Source organism: Oncorhynchus kisutch, unplaced genomic scaffold (genome assembly GCF_002021735.2).
Source record: "Oncorhynchus kisutch isolate 150728-3 unplaced genomic scaffold, Okis_V2 scaffold3868, whole genome shotgun sequence".
Classification (NCBI taxonomy): domain Eukaryota; kingdom Metazoa; phylum Chordata; class Actinopteri; order Salmoniformes; family Salmonidae; genus Oncorhynchus; species Oncorhynchus kisutch.
The window spans coordinates 291,225-309,382 of NW_022265813.1; the positions used below are offsets into that span (position 1 = coordinate 291,225).

The 18,158-nt window shown below is 47.4% G+C and overlaps 1 protein-coding gene across 1 annotated transcript in view; it reads left to right on the plus strand.

The window, feature by feature from the left end:
• LOC109887177 (leucine-rich repeat and transmembrane domain-containing protein 2) overlaps nucleotides 1-18,158 on the plus strand; it is a 65,963-nt gene that overhangs the window by 43,198 nt on the left and 4,607 nt on the right. Inside the window, 2 exon segments of the mRNA XM_031821118.1 lie at nucleotides 5,670-5,858; nucleotides 6,153-6,554. Of these exon segments, the coding sequence (XP_031676978.1) occupies nucleotides 5,670-5,858; nucleotides 6,153-6,554 (591 nt within the window).

An 18,158-nucleotide genomic window follows, 5' to 3' on the forward strand; every position in this document is an offset into this window, starting at 1 on the left:
TCAACTCTATCTAAAGGCCATCAGACTGTTAAACAGCCACCACTAACATGGAGTGGCTGCTGCCAACACACTGACTCAACTCTATCTAAAGGCCATCAGACTGTTAAACAGCCACCACTAACATTGAGTGGCTGCTGCCAACATACTGACTCAACTCTATCTAAAGGCCATCAGACTGTTAAACAGCCACCACTAACATGGAGTGGCTGCTGCCAACACACTGACTCAACTCTATCTAAAGGCCATCAGACTGTTAAACAGCCACCACTAACATGGAGTGGCTGCTGCCAACACACTGACTCAACTCTATCTAAAGGCCATCAGACTGTTAAACAGCCACCGCTAACATTGAGTGGCTGCTGCCAACATACTGACTCAACTCTATCTCAAGGCCATCAGACTGTTAAACAGCCACCACTAACATTGAGTGGCTGCTGCCAACATACTGACTCAACTCTATCTCAAGGCCATCAGACTGTTAAACAGCCACCACTAACATTGAGTGGCTGCTGCCAACATACTGACTCAATCTCTATCTCAAGGCCATCAGACTGTTAAACAGCCACCACTAACATTGAGTGGCTGCTGTCAACATACTGACTCAACTCTCTATCTAAAGGCCATCAGACTGTTAAACAGCCATCACTAACATTGAGTGGCTGCTGCCAACATACTGACTCAACTCTATCTAAAGGCCATCAGACTGTTAAACAGTCATCACTAACATTAGGTGGCTGCTGCCGACACACTGACTCAACTCTATCTAAAGGCCATCAGACTGTTAAACAGCCATCACTAACATTGATTGGCTGCTGCCAACATACTGACTCAACTCTATCTAAAGGCCATCAGACTGTTAAACAGCCATCACTAACATTGATTGGCTGCTGCCAACACACTGACTCAACTCTATCTAAAGGCCATCAGACTGTTAAACAGCCACCACTAACATTGATTGGCTGCTGCCAACACACTGACTCAACTCTATCTAAAGGCCATCAGACTGTTAAACAGCCATCACTAACATTGATTGGCTGCTGCCAACATACTGACTCAACTCTATCTAAAGGCCATCAGACTGTTAAACAGCCATCACTAACATTGATTGGCTGCTGCCAACATACTGACTCAACTCTATCTAAAGGCCATCAGACTGTTAAACAGCCACCACTAACATTGATTGGCTGCTGCCAACATACTGACTCAACTCTATCTAAAGGCCATCAGACTGTTAAACAGTCACCACTAACATTGAGTGGCTGCTGCCAACACACTGACTCTACTCCAGCCACTTTATATAATGTTTACATACCCTACATTACTCATCTCATATGTATATACTGTACTCTATACCATATACTGCATCTTTATGTAATACATGTATCACTAGTCACTTTAAACAATGCCACTTTATATAATGTTTACATACCCTACATTACTCATCTCATATGTATATACTGTACTCTATACCATCTACTGCATCTTTATGTAATACATGTATCACTAGTCACTTTAAACAATGCCACTTTATATAATGTTTACATACCCTACATTACTCATCTCATATGTATATACTGTACTCTATATCATCTACTGCATCTTTATGTAATACATGTATCACTAGTCACTTTAAACAATGCCACTTTATATAATGTTTACATACCCTACATTACTCATCTCATATGTATATACTGTACTCTATATCATCTACTGCATCTTTATGTAATACATGTATCACTAGTCACTTTAAACAATGCCACTTTATATAATGTTTACATACCCTACATTACTCATCTCATATGTATATACTGTACTCTATACCATCTACTGCATCTTGCCTGTGCCGTTCGGCCATCACTCATTCATATATATTTATGGACATTCTGTGAGTGTAATGGGCACTGTTCACTTTTATTGTTTATTTCAGTTTTGTATATTATCTACTTAACTTGCTTTGGTAATGTTGACATATGTTTCCCATGACAATAAAGCCCCTTGAATTGTGAGTGAGTGAGTAAGAGAGCGAGAGAGCGAGAGTGTGAGTGAGTGAGTGAGAGATGGAGAGAGAGAGAGACTGAAGGAATCTACAGTCTCATCGATAGTCCTATCCTATCAGGTGTGAGCCTGCCTCTTAGTGTGTAGCACGGCCACACTACTGCATATTCCACCTATAGGCTCTGCCCTTTCAACTGCCACATGAGAACGCCCTTCAGACAGCGTCCTGAATGCAGTCTGTCCAAGGCTACTGTCAGAGAGCCAAAGGTTGTGCATGACCCTGACAGACCGCTGACATTGGCTGCCTTTCGTCCTCTCTCTCTCATTAATAACACATGACAGGCTATTGGCTAGGGATCCCCAGACACTGACTGGTGTGGCACGCAACTCACTCACTCACTCACACACTCACACACACACACACACTCACTGATTGACACCTCCCCACTCCCACACTGTGACTGGATATAATGACTAAAGTAATAGGAAGCTATCAACATCCAACCAGACACTTAGCTAATGTCCTCTCTGTCAGACAACAACCAGACACTTAGCTAATGTCCTCTCCCAGTCAGACAACAACCAGACACTTAGTTAATGTCCTCTCAGTCAGACAACAACCAGACACTTAGCTAATGTCCTCTCAGTCAGACAACAACCAGACACTTAGCTAATGTCCTCTCTCAGTCAGACAACAACCAGACACTTAGCTAATGTCCTCTCTCTGTCAGACAACAACCAGACACATAGCTAATGTCCTCTCTGTCAGACAACAACCAGACACTTAGCTAATTTCCTCTCTCAGTCAGACAACAACCAGACACTTAGCTAATGTCCTCTCTCTGTCAGACAACAACCATACACTTAGCTAATGTCCTCTATGTCAGACAACAACCAGACACTTAGCTAATGTCCTCTCAGTCAGACAACAACCAGACACTTAGCTAATGTCCTCTCAGTCAGACAACAACCAGACACTTAGCTAATGTCCTCTCTCAGTCAGACAACAACCATACACTTAGCTAATGTCCTCTCTCAGTCAGACAACAACCAGACACTTAGCTAATGTCCTCTCAGTCAGACAACAACCAGACACTTAGCTAATGTCCTCTCTCTGTCAGACAACAACCAGACACTTAGCTAATGTCCTCTCTCAGTCAGACAACAACCAGACACTTAGCTAATGTCCTCTCTCTGTCAGACAACAACCAGACACTTAGCTAATGTCCTCTCTCAGTCAGACAACAACCAGACACATAGCTAATGTCCTCTCTCTGTCAGACAACAACCATACACTTAGCTAATGTCCTCTATGTCAGACAACAACCAGACACTTAGCTAATGTCCTCTCAGTCAGACAACAACCAGACACTTAGCTAATGTCCCCTCAGTCAGACAACAACCAGACACTTAGCTAATGTCCTCTCTCAGTCAGACAACAACCATACACTTAGCTAATGTCCTCTCTCAGTCAGACAACAACCAGACACTTAGCTAATGTCCTCTCAGTCAGACAACAACCAGACACTTAGCTAATGTCCTCTCTCTGTCAGACAACAACCAGACACTTAGCTAATGTCCTCTCTCAGTCAGACAACAACCAGACACTTAGCTAATGTCCTCTCTCTGTCAGACAACAACCAGACACTTAGCTAATGTCCTCTCTCAGTCAGACAACAACCAGACACTTAGCTAATGTCCTCTCTCTGTCAGACAACAACCATACACTTAGCTAATGTCCTCTCTGTCAGACAACAACCAGACACTTAGCTAATGTCCTCTCAGTCAGACAACAACCAGACACTTAGCTAATGTCCTCTCTCTGTCAGACAACAACCAGACACTTAGCTAATGTCCTCTCTCAGTCAGACAACAACCAGACACTTAGCTAATGTCCTCTCTCAGTCAGACAACAACCATACACTTAGCTAATGTCCTCTCTCAGTCAGACAACAACCAGACACTTAGCTAATGTCCTCTCAGTCAGACAACAACCAGACACTTAGCTAATGTCCTCTCTCTGTCAGACAACAACCAGACACTTAGCTAATGTCCTCTCAGTCAGACAACAACCAGACACTTAGCTAATGTCCTCTCTCAGTCAGACAACAATCAGACACTTAGCTAATGTCCTCTCAGTCAGACAACAACCAGACACTTAGCTAATGTCCTCTCTCAGTCAGACAACAACCATACACTTAGCTAATGTCCTCTCTCAGTCAGACAACAACCAGACACTTAGCTAATGTCCTCTCAGTCAGACAACAACCAGACACTTAGCTAATGTCCTCTCTCTGTCAGACAACAACCAGACACTTAGCTAATGTCCTCTCTCAGTCAGACAACAACCAGACACTTAGCTAATGTCCTCTCTCTGTCAGACAACAACCAGACACTTAGCTAATGTCCTCTCTCAGTCAGACAACAACCAGACACTTAGCTAATGTCCTCTCTCTGTCAGACAACAACCATACACTTAGCTAATGTCCTCTCTGTCAGACAACAACCAGACACTTAGCTAATGTCCTCTCAGTCAGACAACAACCAGACACTTAGCTAATGTCCTCTCTCTGTCAAACAACCAGACACTTAGCTAATGTCCTCTCTCAGTCAGACAACAACCAGACACTTAGCTAATGTCCTCTCTCAGTCAGACAACAACCATACACTTAGCTAATGTCCTCTCTCAGTCAGACAACAACCAGACACTTAGCTAATGTCCTCTCAGTCAGACAACAACCAGACACTTAGCTAATGTCCTCTCTCTGTCAGACAACAACCAGACACTTAGCTAATGTCCTCTCAGTCAGACAACAACCAGACACTTAGCTAATGTCCTCTCTCAGTCAGACAACAATCAGACACTTAGCTAATGTCCTCTCTGTCAGACAACAACCAACCAGACACTTAGCTAATGTCCTCAGCCAGACAACAACCAAACAGACACTTAGCTAATGTCCTCAGCCAGACAACAACCAAACAGACACTTAGCTAATGTCCTCTCAGTCAGACAACAAACAACCAGTAGATGCTAAGGGTTCAGCCCAACCATCTATTCTAACCAAACAGTAGATGCTAAGGTTTCAGCCCAACCATCTATTCTAACCAAACAGTAGATGCTAAGGGTTCAGCCCAACCATCTATCAGACCAAACAGTAGATGCTAAGGGTTCAGCCCAACCATCTATTCTAACCAAAGACTGATTCTCTTTTCGAACTTGATAGTGATTCACTCTGTGTTGTCAGTTATGTGGTATCATTTTGTTTGATGGTGATGTTTAGACTCAGGATGACCCCCCCATATGTGTTGTCCTTCTCTAGCCCTGTCCTTTCGGTCTCACTAGGCCAGCCAACTACCAAAACAAATACCTAAGGGTTCAGCCAAGCCGTCTATCTACCCAAAGAATAAGGATCTTTTTTTAGCTTCAGTTGATGGGGAATGAAAACATAGTGACACTGTATTTCATTCATATAGAGACATTGTTTTTTGGTCATGTGGGTCTCTCTCTCTGACCCTGTATCTTTTGGTCATGTGGGTCTCTCTCTTTAACCCTGTATCTTTGTCTCTGTCCCTCTCTCTCTTCAGTTGCATTCTGCAATGTACAATGATTTCACAGGCAGATTGGTTTCTGCCTTATTGAACTCTGACCCTTATCTCTCTCCGTCTGTCTCCAGTTCTGCTGTGTCTCCTGTGTGTCCTGTCTTCCCTGGTGGATCTAACCACCGCCTGTCCTCCAACCTGCTTCTGCAACGCCACCGACGTAGACTGCAGCGGGCGCGGCCTGCTCTCCATGCCCGCCCTCACCCATCTCCCCGTCTCCGCCCGCACCCTCCTGCTGCCCAACAACCACCTCTCCTCCCTGGGTCCAGGGTCCTTCGCTAACCTCACCTCCCTGGAGCGACTGGATCTCTCCAACAACCACCTCTCCTCCCTGGGTCCAGGGTCCTTCGCTCACCTCACCTCCCTGGAGCGACTGCATCTCTCCAACAACCACCTCTCCTCCTTGGGTCCAGGGTCCTTCGCTAACCTCACCTCCCTGAAGCGACTGGATCTCTCCAACAACGACCTCTCCTCCCTGGGTCCAGGGTCCTTCGCTAACCTCACCTCCCTGGAGCGACTGGATCTCTCCAACAACCACCTCTCCTCCCTGGGTCCAGGGTCCTTCGCTAACCTCACCTCCCTGGAACGACTGGATCTCTCCAACAACTACCTGGATAATCTTCCCCCAGCGCTCTTCAAGGACCTGGGGAATCTATCAGATCTGACCCTCCACAACAACAGTCTTAGGGCCTTGGATAGGGATCTCTTCCAGGGGCTGGTGGGGCTGAGGAAGCTAGATGTCTCCCTCAACGGGCTGTCTGATATCCCCCTGGGTCTGCTGGATGAGCTGCAGGGGCTGACGTGGCTCTCCGTGGCCGGGAACAGGCTCCATGCCCTGGAGAGAGCAGCCTTCGAGCCCCTGGCTAACCTCCAGTCTCTTCAGCTAGGGGCTAACCCCTGGGAGTGTGACTGCAACCTGAGGGACTTCAAGCACTGGATGGAGTGGCTGCTGTACAGAGGTGAGCGGCTGAAGGGTTGGTTTTGGGTCAGGGTTTGGGAAGGACGGAGGGTTGGTTTTGGGTCAGGGTTTGGGAAGGATGGAGGGAGGGTGAGCGGCTGAAGGGTTGGTTTTGGGTCAGGGTTTGGGAAGGACGGAGGGTGAGCGGCTGAAGGGTTGGTTTTGGGTCAGGGTTTGGGAAGGACGGAGGGAGGGAGGGAGGGTGAGTGGCTGAAGGGTTGGTTTTGGGTCAGGGTTTGGGAAGGACGGAGGGAGGGAGGGAGGGTGAGTGGCTGAAGGGTTGGTTTTGGGTCAGGGTTTGGGAAGGACGGAGGGAGGGAGGGTGAGCGGCTGAAGGGTTGGTTTTGGGTCAGGGTTTGGGAAGGACGGAGGGAGGGAGGGTGAGCGGCTGAAGGGTTGGTTTTGGGTCAGGATTTGGGAAGGACGGAGGGAGGGAGGGAGGGAGGGTGAGTGGCTGAAGGGTTGGTTTTGGGTCAAGGTTTGGGAAGGACGGAGGGAGGGAGGGTGAGCGGCTGAAGGGTTGGTTTTGGGTCAGGGTTTGGGAAGGACGGAGGGAGGGAGGGTGAGCGGCTGAAGGGTTGGTTTTGGGTCAGGGTTTGGGAAGGACGGAGGGAGGGAGGGAGGGTGAGTGGCTGAAGGGTTGGTTTTGGGTCAGGGTTTGGGAAGGACGGAGGGAGGGAGGGAGGGAGGGAGGGTGAGCGGCTGAAGGGTTGGTTTTGGGTCAGGGTTTGGGAAGGACGGAGGGAGGGAGGGAGGGTGAGCGGCTGAAGGGTTGGTTTTGGGTCAGGGTTTGGGAAGGACGGAGGGAGGGAGGGAGGGAGGGAGGGTGAGCGGCTGAAGGGTTGGTTTTGGGTCAGGGTTTGGGAAGGACGGAGGGAGGGAGGGAGGGAGGGTGAGCGGCTGAAGGGTTGGTTTTGGGTCAGGGTTTGGGAAGGACAGAGGGAGGGAGGGAGGGTGAGCGGCTGAAGGGTTGGTTTTGGGTCAGGGTTTGGGAAGGACGGAGGGAGGGAGGGAGGGAGGGTGAGAGGGTGGATGGGTTTCCTGTATGTTTAGAGTTACTTCCTGTAACTGATACAGTCTTTACTTTACTGTACTCAAGCCTACTCTTCTACACTCTACTAACTACTTACTGCTAAGCAGTCCTTTGGGAACCAACCTGTGTATTTATATATACTCTACCCCAGTTGGGAGTTGGTTTGGTGGGGTAGATTAAGATGAGAGTCACAGATTTTACAGGCCTATGGCAATGTCAGGGAAACTCCTCTCTTGGAGTTACATGTACATGTCTACCTCGGGCACCTCATGGCTGCTAGCCCTGCATTTCAGTTGCATGCTTCCTTGTACTTGGAGTAACATGTACATGTCTACCTCGGGCACCTCATGGCTGCTAGCCCTGCATTTCAGTTGCATGCTTCCTTGTACTTGCCGATTGCCTTCATTGCACATTATACATCCCACTTAATAACACACATTGTATCTACTTGTTTCACATTTTTTGAACTCTTTTATTTGCACTTCTGGTCAGATGCTAAGTGCATTTCGTTGTACTTGTACAATGACAATAAAGTTGAATCTAATTAAAAATTAGTGATCTTCTTCTGTTGTGGCACTGAAACAGTCAGGTACCGTCCTCACAGCCAGGTACCGTCCTCACAGCCAGGTACCGTCCTAACAGACATGTACCGTCCTAACAGACAGGAACCATCCTAACAGAGAGGTACCGTCCTAACAGACATGTACCGTCCTAACAGACAGGAACCGTCCTAACAGAGAGGTACCGTTCTAACAGACAGGAACCGTCCTAACAGACAGGAACTGTCCTAACAGCCAGGTACCGTCCTCACAGACAGGAACCGTCCTAACAAACAGGAACCATCCTAACAGACAGGTACCGTCCTAACAGACAGGTACCGTCCTAACAAACAGGAACCATCCTAACAGATAGGAACCGTCCTAACAGAGAGGAACCGTCCTAACAGAGAGGAACCGTCCTAACAGAGAGGTACCGTCCTAACAGAGAGGTACCGTCCTAACAGACAGGAACCGTCCTAACAGACAGGTACCGTCCTAACAGACAGGAACCGTCCTAACAGACAGGAACCGTCCTAACAGACAGGAACCGTCCTAACAGACAGGAACCGTCCTAACAGACAGGAACCGTCCTAACAGACAGGAACCATCCTAACAGACAGGAACCGTCCTAACAGCCAGGAACCATCCTAACAGACAGGAACAATCCAAACAGATAGGTACCCTCCTAACAGACAGGAACCATCCTAACAGACAGGAACAATCCAAACAGATAGGTACCATCCTAACAGATAGGTACCCTCCTAACAGACAGGAACAATCCAAACAGACAGGAACCATCCTAACAGACAGGAACAATCCAAACAGATAGGTACCCTCCTAACAGACAGGAACAGTCCAAACAGATAGGTACCATCCTAACAGACAGGAACAATCCAAACAGATAGGTACCCTCCTAACAGACAGGAACAGTCCAAACAGATAGGTACCATCCTAACAGACAGGAACAGTCCAAACAGGTACCGTCCTAACAGACAGGAACCATCCTAACAGATAGGTACCATCCTAACAGACAGGAACCATCCTAACAGACAGGAACCATCCTAACAGCCAGGAACCATCCTAACAGCCAGGAACCATCCTAACAGCCAGGAACCATCCTAACAGACAGGAACCATCCTAACAGACAGGAACCATCCTAACAGATAGGAACAGTCCTAACAGACAGGAACCCTCCTAACAGACAGGAACAATCCAAACAGATAGGTACCATCCTAACAGACAGGAACAGTCCAAACAGGTACCGTCCTAACAGACAGGAACCATCCTAACAGATAGGTACCATCCTAACAGACAGGAACCATCCTAACAGATAGGTACCATCCTAACAGACAGGAACCATCCTAACAGCCAGGAACCATCCTAACAGACAGGAACCATCCTAACAGACAGGAACCATCCTAACAGACAGGAACCATCCTAACAGATAGGAACAGTCCTAACAGACAGGAACCCTCCTAACAGACAGGAACAGTCCAAACAGGTACCGTCCTAACAGACAGGAACCATCCTAACAGATAGGTACCATCCTAACAGACAGGAACCATCCTAACAGATAGGTACCATCCTAACAGATAGGAACAGTCCTAACAGACAGGAACCCTCCTAACAGACAGGAACAATCCAAACAGATAGGTACCGTCCTAACAGATAGGTACCCTCCTAACAGACAGGAACCATCCTAACAGACAGGTACCCTCCTAACAGACAGGAACCGTCCTAACAGACAGGAACCGTCCTAACAGCCAGGTACCCTCCTAACAGACAGGAACCATCCTAACAGACAGGAACCATCCTAACAGATAGGTACCCTCCTAACAGATAGGTACCCTCCTAACAGACAGGAACCATCCTAACAGATAGGTACCGTCCTAACAGACAGGAACCATCCTAACAGACAGGAACCATCCTAACAGATAGGTACCATCCTAACAGATAGGTACCATCCTAACAGACAGGAACCATCCTAACAGACAGGAACCATCCTAACAGACAGGAACCATCCTAACAGATAGGTACCATCCTAACAGACAGGAACCATCCTAACAGACAGGAACCATCCTAACAGATAGGATGGTTCCTGTCTGTTAGGACGGTACCTATCTGTTAGGACGGTACCTAACAGACAGAACCATCCTAACAGATAGGTACCATCCTAACAGATAGGTACCATCCTAACAGACAGGAACCATCCAAACAGACAGGAACAGTCCTAACAGACAGGAACCATCCAAACAGACAGGTACCATCCTAACAGACAGGAACATCCAAACAGACAGGAACCATCCTAACAGACAGGAACCATCCTAACAGACAGGAACCATCCTAACAGACAGGAACCATCCTAACAGACAGGAACCATCCTAACAGACAGGAACCATCCTAACAGACAGGAACCATCCTAACAGACAGGAACCATCCTAACAGACAGGAACCATCCTAACAGACAGGAACCATCCTAACAGACAGGTACCCATCCTAACAGACAGGAACCATCCTAACAGACAGGTACCATCCTAACAGACAGGAACCATCCTAACAGACAGGAACCATCCTAACAGACAGGAACCATCCTACAGACAGGTACCATCCTAACAGACAGGAACCATCCTAACAGACAGGTACCATCCTAACAGACAGGAACCATCCTAACAGACAGGAACCATCCTTAACAGACAGGAACCATCCTAACAGACAGGTACCATCCTAACAGACAGGAACCATCCTAACAGACAGGAACCATCCTAACAGACAGGAACCATCCTAACAGATAGGTACCATCCTAACAGACAGGAACCATCCTAACAGACAGGACCCATCCTAACAGACAGGAACCATCCTAACAGACAGGAACCATCCTAACAGACAGGAACCATCCTAACAGACAGGTACCATCCTAACAGACAGGAACCATCCTAACAGACAGGTACCATCCTAACAGACAGGAACCATCCTAACAGACAGGAACCATCCTAACAGACAGGTACCATCCTAACAGACAGGAACCATCCTAACAGACAGGAACCATCCTAACAGACAGGAACATCCTAACAGATAGGTACCATCCTAACAGACAGGAACCATCCTAACAGACAGGAACCATCCTAACAGACAGGAACCATCCTAACAGACAGGAACCATCCTAACAGCAGGAACCATCCTAACAGACAGGTACCATCCTAACAGACAGGAACCATCCTAACAGACAGGAACCATCCTAACAGACAGGAACCATCCTAACAGATAGGTACCATCCAAACAGACAGGAACCATCCTAACAGACAGGAAACCATCCTAACAGACAGGAACCATCCTAACAGACAGGTACCATCCTAACAGACAGGAACCATCCTAACAGACAGGAACCCATCACTAACAGACAGGGAACCATCCTAACAGACAGGAACCATCCTAACAGACAGGAACCCATCCTAACAGACAGGTACCATCCTAACAGACAGGAACCATCCTAACAGACAGGTACCATCCTAACAGACAGGAACCCTCCTAACAGACAGGAACCATCCCTAACAGACAGGAACCATCCTAACAGATAGGAACCCTCCTAACAGACAGGTACCATCCTAACAGGACAGGAACCCTCCTAACAGATAGGTACCATCCTAACAGACAGGAACCCTCCTAACAGACAGGAACCATCCTAACAGACAGGAACCATCCTAACAGACAGGAACCATCCTAACGACAGGAACCATCCTAACAGGACAGGAACCATCCTAACAGATAGGAACCATCCTAACAGACAGGAACCATCCTAACAGACAGGAACCATCCTAACAGACAGGTAACAGACAGGAACCATCCAAACAGACAGGAACCATCCTAACAGACAGGAACCATCCTAACAGACAGGAACCATCCTAACAGACAGGAACCATCCTAACAGACAGGAACCATCCTAACAGACAGGAACCATCCTAACAGACAGGAACCATCCTAACAGACAGGAACCATCCTAACAGACAGGAACCATCCTAACAGACAGGAACCATCCTAACAGATAGGAACCATCCTAACAGACAGGAACCATCCTAACAGACAGGAACCATCCTAACAGACAGGAACCATCCTAACAGACAGGAACCATCCTAACAGACAGGAACCATCCTAACAGACAGGAACCATCCTAACAGATAGGAACCATCCTAACAGACAGGAACCATCCTAACAGACAGGAACCATCCTAACAGACAGGAACCATCCTAACAGACAGGAACCATCCTAACAGACAGGAACCATCCTAACAGACAGGAACCATCCTAACAGACAGGAACCATCCTAACAGATAGGAACCATCCTAACAGACAGGAACCATCCTAACAGACAGGAACCATCCTAACAGACAGGAACCATCCTAACAGATAGGAACCATCCTAACAGACAGGAACCATCCTAACAGACAGGAACCATCCTAACAGACAGGAACCATCCTAACAGACAGGAACCATCCTAACAGACAGGAACCATCCTAACAGACAGGAACCATCCTAACAGACAGGAACCATCCTAACAGACAGGAACCATCCTAACAGACAGGAACCATCCTAACAGACAGGAACCATCCTAACAGACAGGAACCATCCTAACAGACAGGAACCATCCTAACAGACAGGAACCATCCTAACAGACAGGAACCATCCTAACAGACAGGAACCATCCTAACAGACAGGAACCATCCTAACAGACAGGAACCATCCTAACAGACAGGAACCATCCTAACAGACAGGAACCATCCTAACAGACAGGAACAATCCAACAGATAGGTACCATCCTAACAGACAGGAACCATCCTAACAGACAGGAACCATCCTAACAGATAGGTACCATCCTAACAGACAGGTACCATCCTAACAGACAGGAACCATCCTAACAGACAGGAACCATCCTAACAGACAGGAACCATCCAAACAGATAGGAACCATCCTAACAGACAGGAACATCCTAACAGATAGGTACCATCCTAACAGACAGGAACAATCCTAACAGATAGGTACCCTCCTAACAGACAGGAACATCCTAACAGACAGGAACCATCCTAACAGACAGGAACAGTCCAAACAGGACCATCCTAACAGACAGGAACCATCCTAACAGATAGGACCATCCTAACAGACAGGAACCATCCTAACAGACAGGAACCATCCTAACAGACAGGAACCATCCTAACAGACAGGAACCATCCTAACAGACAGGAACCATCCTAACAGACAGGAACCATCCTAACAGACAGGAACCATCCTAACAGACAGGAACATCCTAACAGACAGGAACCATCCTAACAGACAGGAACCATCCTAACAGACAGGTACCATCCTAACAGACAGGAACATCCAAACAGGAACCATCCTAACAGACAGGAACCATCCTAACAGATAGGTACCATCCTAACAGACAGGAACCATCCTAACAGACAGGAACCATCCTAACAGACAGGAACCATCCTAACAGACAGGAACCATCCTAACAGACAGGAACCATCCTAACAGACAGGAACCATCCTAACAGACAGGAACCATCCTAACAGACAGGAACATCCTAACAGACAGGAACCATCCTAACAGACAGGAACATCCTAACAACAGGAACCATCCTAACAGACAGGAACCATCCTAACAGATAGGTACCATCCTAACAGACAGGAACCATCCTAACAGACAGGAACCATCCTAACAGACAGGAACCATCCTAACAGACAGGAACCCTCCTAACAGACAGGAACAATCCAAACAGACAGGAACCATCCTAACAGACAGGAACCATCCTAACAGACAGGAACCATCCTAACAGACAGGAACCATCCTAACAGACAGGAACCATCCTAACAGACAGGAACCATCCTAACAGACAGGTACCCTCCTAACAGACAGGAACCATCCTAACAGACAGGAACCATCCTAACAGACAGGAACCATCCTAACAGACAGGAACCATCCTAACAGACAGGAACCATCCTAACAGACAGGAACCATCCTAACAGACAGGAACCATCCTAACAGACAGGAACCATCCTAACAGACAGGAACCATCCTAACAGACAGGAACCATCCTAACAGACAGGAACCATCCTAACAGACAGGAACCATCCTAACAGACAGGAACCATCCTAACAGACAGGAACCATCCTAACAGACAGGAACCATCCTAACAGACAGGAACCATCCTAACAGACAGGAACCATCCTAACAGACAGGAACCATCCTAACAGACAGGAACCATCCTAACAGACAGGAACCATCCTAACAGACAGGAACCATCCTAACAGACAGGAACCATCCTAACAGACAGGAACCATCCTAACAGACAGGAACCATCCTAACAGACAGGAACCATCCTAACAGACAGGAACCATCCTAACAGACAGGAACCATCCTAACAGACAGGAACCATCCTAACAGACAGGAACCATCCTAACAGACAGGAACCATCCTAACAGACAGGAACCATCCTAACAGACAGGAACCATCCTAACAGACAGGAACCATCCTAACAGACAGGAACCATCCTAACAGACAGGAACCATCCTAACAGACAGGAACCATCCTAACAGACAGGAACCATCCTAACAGACAGGAACCATCCTAACAGACAGGAACCATCCTAACAGACAGGTACCATCCTAACAGACAGGAACCATCCTAACAGACAGGAACCATCCTAACAGACAGGAACCATCCTAACAGACAGGAACCATCCTAACAGACAGGAACCATCCTAACAGACAGGAACCATCCTAACAGACAGGAACCATCCTAACAGACAGGAACCATCCTAACAGACAGGAACCATCCTAACAGACAGGAACCATCCTAACAGACAGGAACCATCCTAACAGACAGGAACCATCCTAACAGACAGGAACCATCCTAACAGACAGGAACCATCCTAACAGACAGGAACCATCCTAACAGACAGGAACCATCCTAACAGACAGGAACCATCCTAACAGACAGGAACCATCCTAACAGACAGGAACCATCCTAACAGACAGGAACCATCCTAACAGACAGGAACCATCCTAACAGACAGGAACCATCCTAACAGACAGGAACCATCCTAACAGACAGGAACCATCCTAACAGACAGGAACCATCCTAACAGACAGGAACCATCCTAACAGACAGGAACCATCCTAACAGACAGGAACCATCCTAACAGACAGGAACCATCCTAACAGACAGGAACCATCCTAACAGACAGGAACCATCCTAACAGACAGGAACCATCCTAACAGACAGGAACCATCCTAACAGACAGGAACCATCCTAACAGACAGGAACCATCCTAACAGACAGGAACCATCCTAACAGACAGGAACCATCCTAACAGACAGGAACCATCCTAACAGACAGGAACCATCCTAACAGACAGGAACCATCCTAACAGACAGGAACCATCCTAACAGACAGGAACCATCCTAACAGACAGGAACCATCCTAACAGACAGGAACCATCCTAACAGACAGGAACCATCCTAACAGACAGGAACCATCCTAACAGACAGGAACCATCCTAACAGACAGGAACCATCCTAACAGACAGGAACCATCCTAACAGACAGGAACCATCCTAACAGACAGGAACCATCCTAACAGACAGGAACCATCCTAACAGACAGGAACCATCCTAACAGACAGGAACCATCCTAACAGACAGGAACCATCCTAACAGACAGGAACCATCCTAACAGACAGGAACCATCCTAACAGACAGGAACCATCCTAACAGACAGGAACCATCCTAACAGACAGGAACCATCCTAACAGACAGGAACCATCCTAACAGACAGGAACCATCCTAACAGACAGGAACCATCCTAACAGACAGGAACCATCCTAACAGACAGGAACCATCCTAACAGACAGGAACCATCCTAACAGACAGGAACCATCCTAACAGACAGGAACCATCCTAACAGACAGGAACCATCCTAACAGACAGGAACCATCCTAACAGACAGGAACCATCCTAACAGACAGGAACCATCCTAACAGACAGGAACCATCCTAACAGACAGGAACCATCCTAACAGACAGGAACCATCCTAACAGACAGGAACCATCCTAACAGACAGGAACCATCCTAACAGACAGGAACCATCCTAACAGACAGGAACCATCCTAACAGACAGGAACCATCCTAACAGACAGGAACCATCCTAACAGACAGGAACCATCCTAACAGACAGGAACCATCCTAACAGACAGGAACCATCCTAACAGACAGGAACCATCCTAACAGACAGGAACCATCCTAACAGACAGGAACCATCCTAACAGACAGGAACCATCCTAACAGACAGGAACCATCCTAACAGACAGGAACCATCCTAACAGACAGGAACCATCCTAACAGACAGGAACCATCCTAACAGACAGGAACCATCCTAACAGACAGGAACCATCCTAACAGACAGGAACCATCCTAACAGACAGGAACCATCCTAACAGACAGGAACCATCCTAACAGACAGGAACCATCCTAACAGACAGGAACCATCCTAACAGACAGGAACCATCCTAACAGACAGGAACCATCCTAACAGACAGGAACCATCCTAACAGACAGGAACCATCCTAACAGACAGGAACCATCCTAACAGACAGGAACCATCCTAACAGACAGGAACCATCCTAACAGACAGGAACCATCCTAACAGACAGGAACCATCCTAACAGACAGGAACCATCCTAACAGACAGGAACCATCCTAACAGACAGGAACCATCCTAACAGACAGGAACCATCCTAACAGACAGGAACCATCCTAACAGACAGGAACCATCCTAACAGACAGGAACCATCCTAACAGACAGGAACCATCCTAACAGACAGGAACCATCCTAACAGACAGGAACCATCCTAACAGACAGGAACCATCCTAACAGACAGGAACCATCCTAACAGACAGGAACCATCCTAACAGACAGGAACCATCCTAACAGACAGGAACCATCCTAACAGACAGGAACCATCCTAACAGACAGGAACCATCCTAACAGACAGGAACCATCCTAACAGACAGGAACCATCCTAACAGACAGGAACCATCCTAACAGACAGGAACCATCCTAACAGACAGGAACCATCCTAACAGACAGGAACCATCCTAACAGACAGGAACCATCCTAACAGACAGGAACCATCCTAACAGACAGGAACCATCCTAACAGACAGGAACCATCCTAACAGACAGGAACCATCCTAACAGACAGGAACCATCCTAACAGACAGGAACCATCCTAACAGACAGGAACCATCCTAACAGACAGGAACCATCCTAACAGACAGGAACCATCCTAACAGACAGGAACCATCCTAACAGACAGGAACCATCCTAACAGACAGGAACCATCCTAACAGACAGGAACCATCCTAACAGACAGGAACCATCCTAACAGACAGGAACCATCCTAACAGACAGGAACCATCCTAACAGACAGGAACCATCCTAACAGACAGGAACCATCCTAACAGACAGGAACCATCCTAACAGATAGGAACCATCCTAACAGACAGGAACCATCCTAACAGACAGGAACCATCCTAACAGACAGGAACCATCCTAACAGACAGGAACCATCCTAACAGACAGGAACCATCCTAACAGACAGGAACCATCCTAACAGACAGGAACCATCCTAACAGACAGGAACCATCCTAACAGACAGGAACCATCCTAACAGACAGGAACCATCCTAACAGACAGGAACCATCCTAACAGACAGGAACCATCCTAACAGACAGGAACCATCCTAACAGACAGGAACCATCCTAACAGACAGGAACAGTCCTAACAGACAGGAACCATCCTAACAGACAGGAACCATCCTAACAGACAGGAACCATCCTAACAGACAGGAACCATCCTAACAGACAGGAACCATCCTAACAGACAGGAACCATCCTAACAGACAGGAACCATCCTAACAGACAGGAACCATCCTAACAGACAGGAACCATCCTAACAGACAGGAACCATCCTAACAGACAGGAAC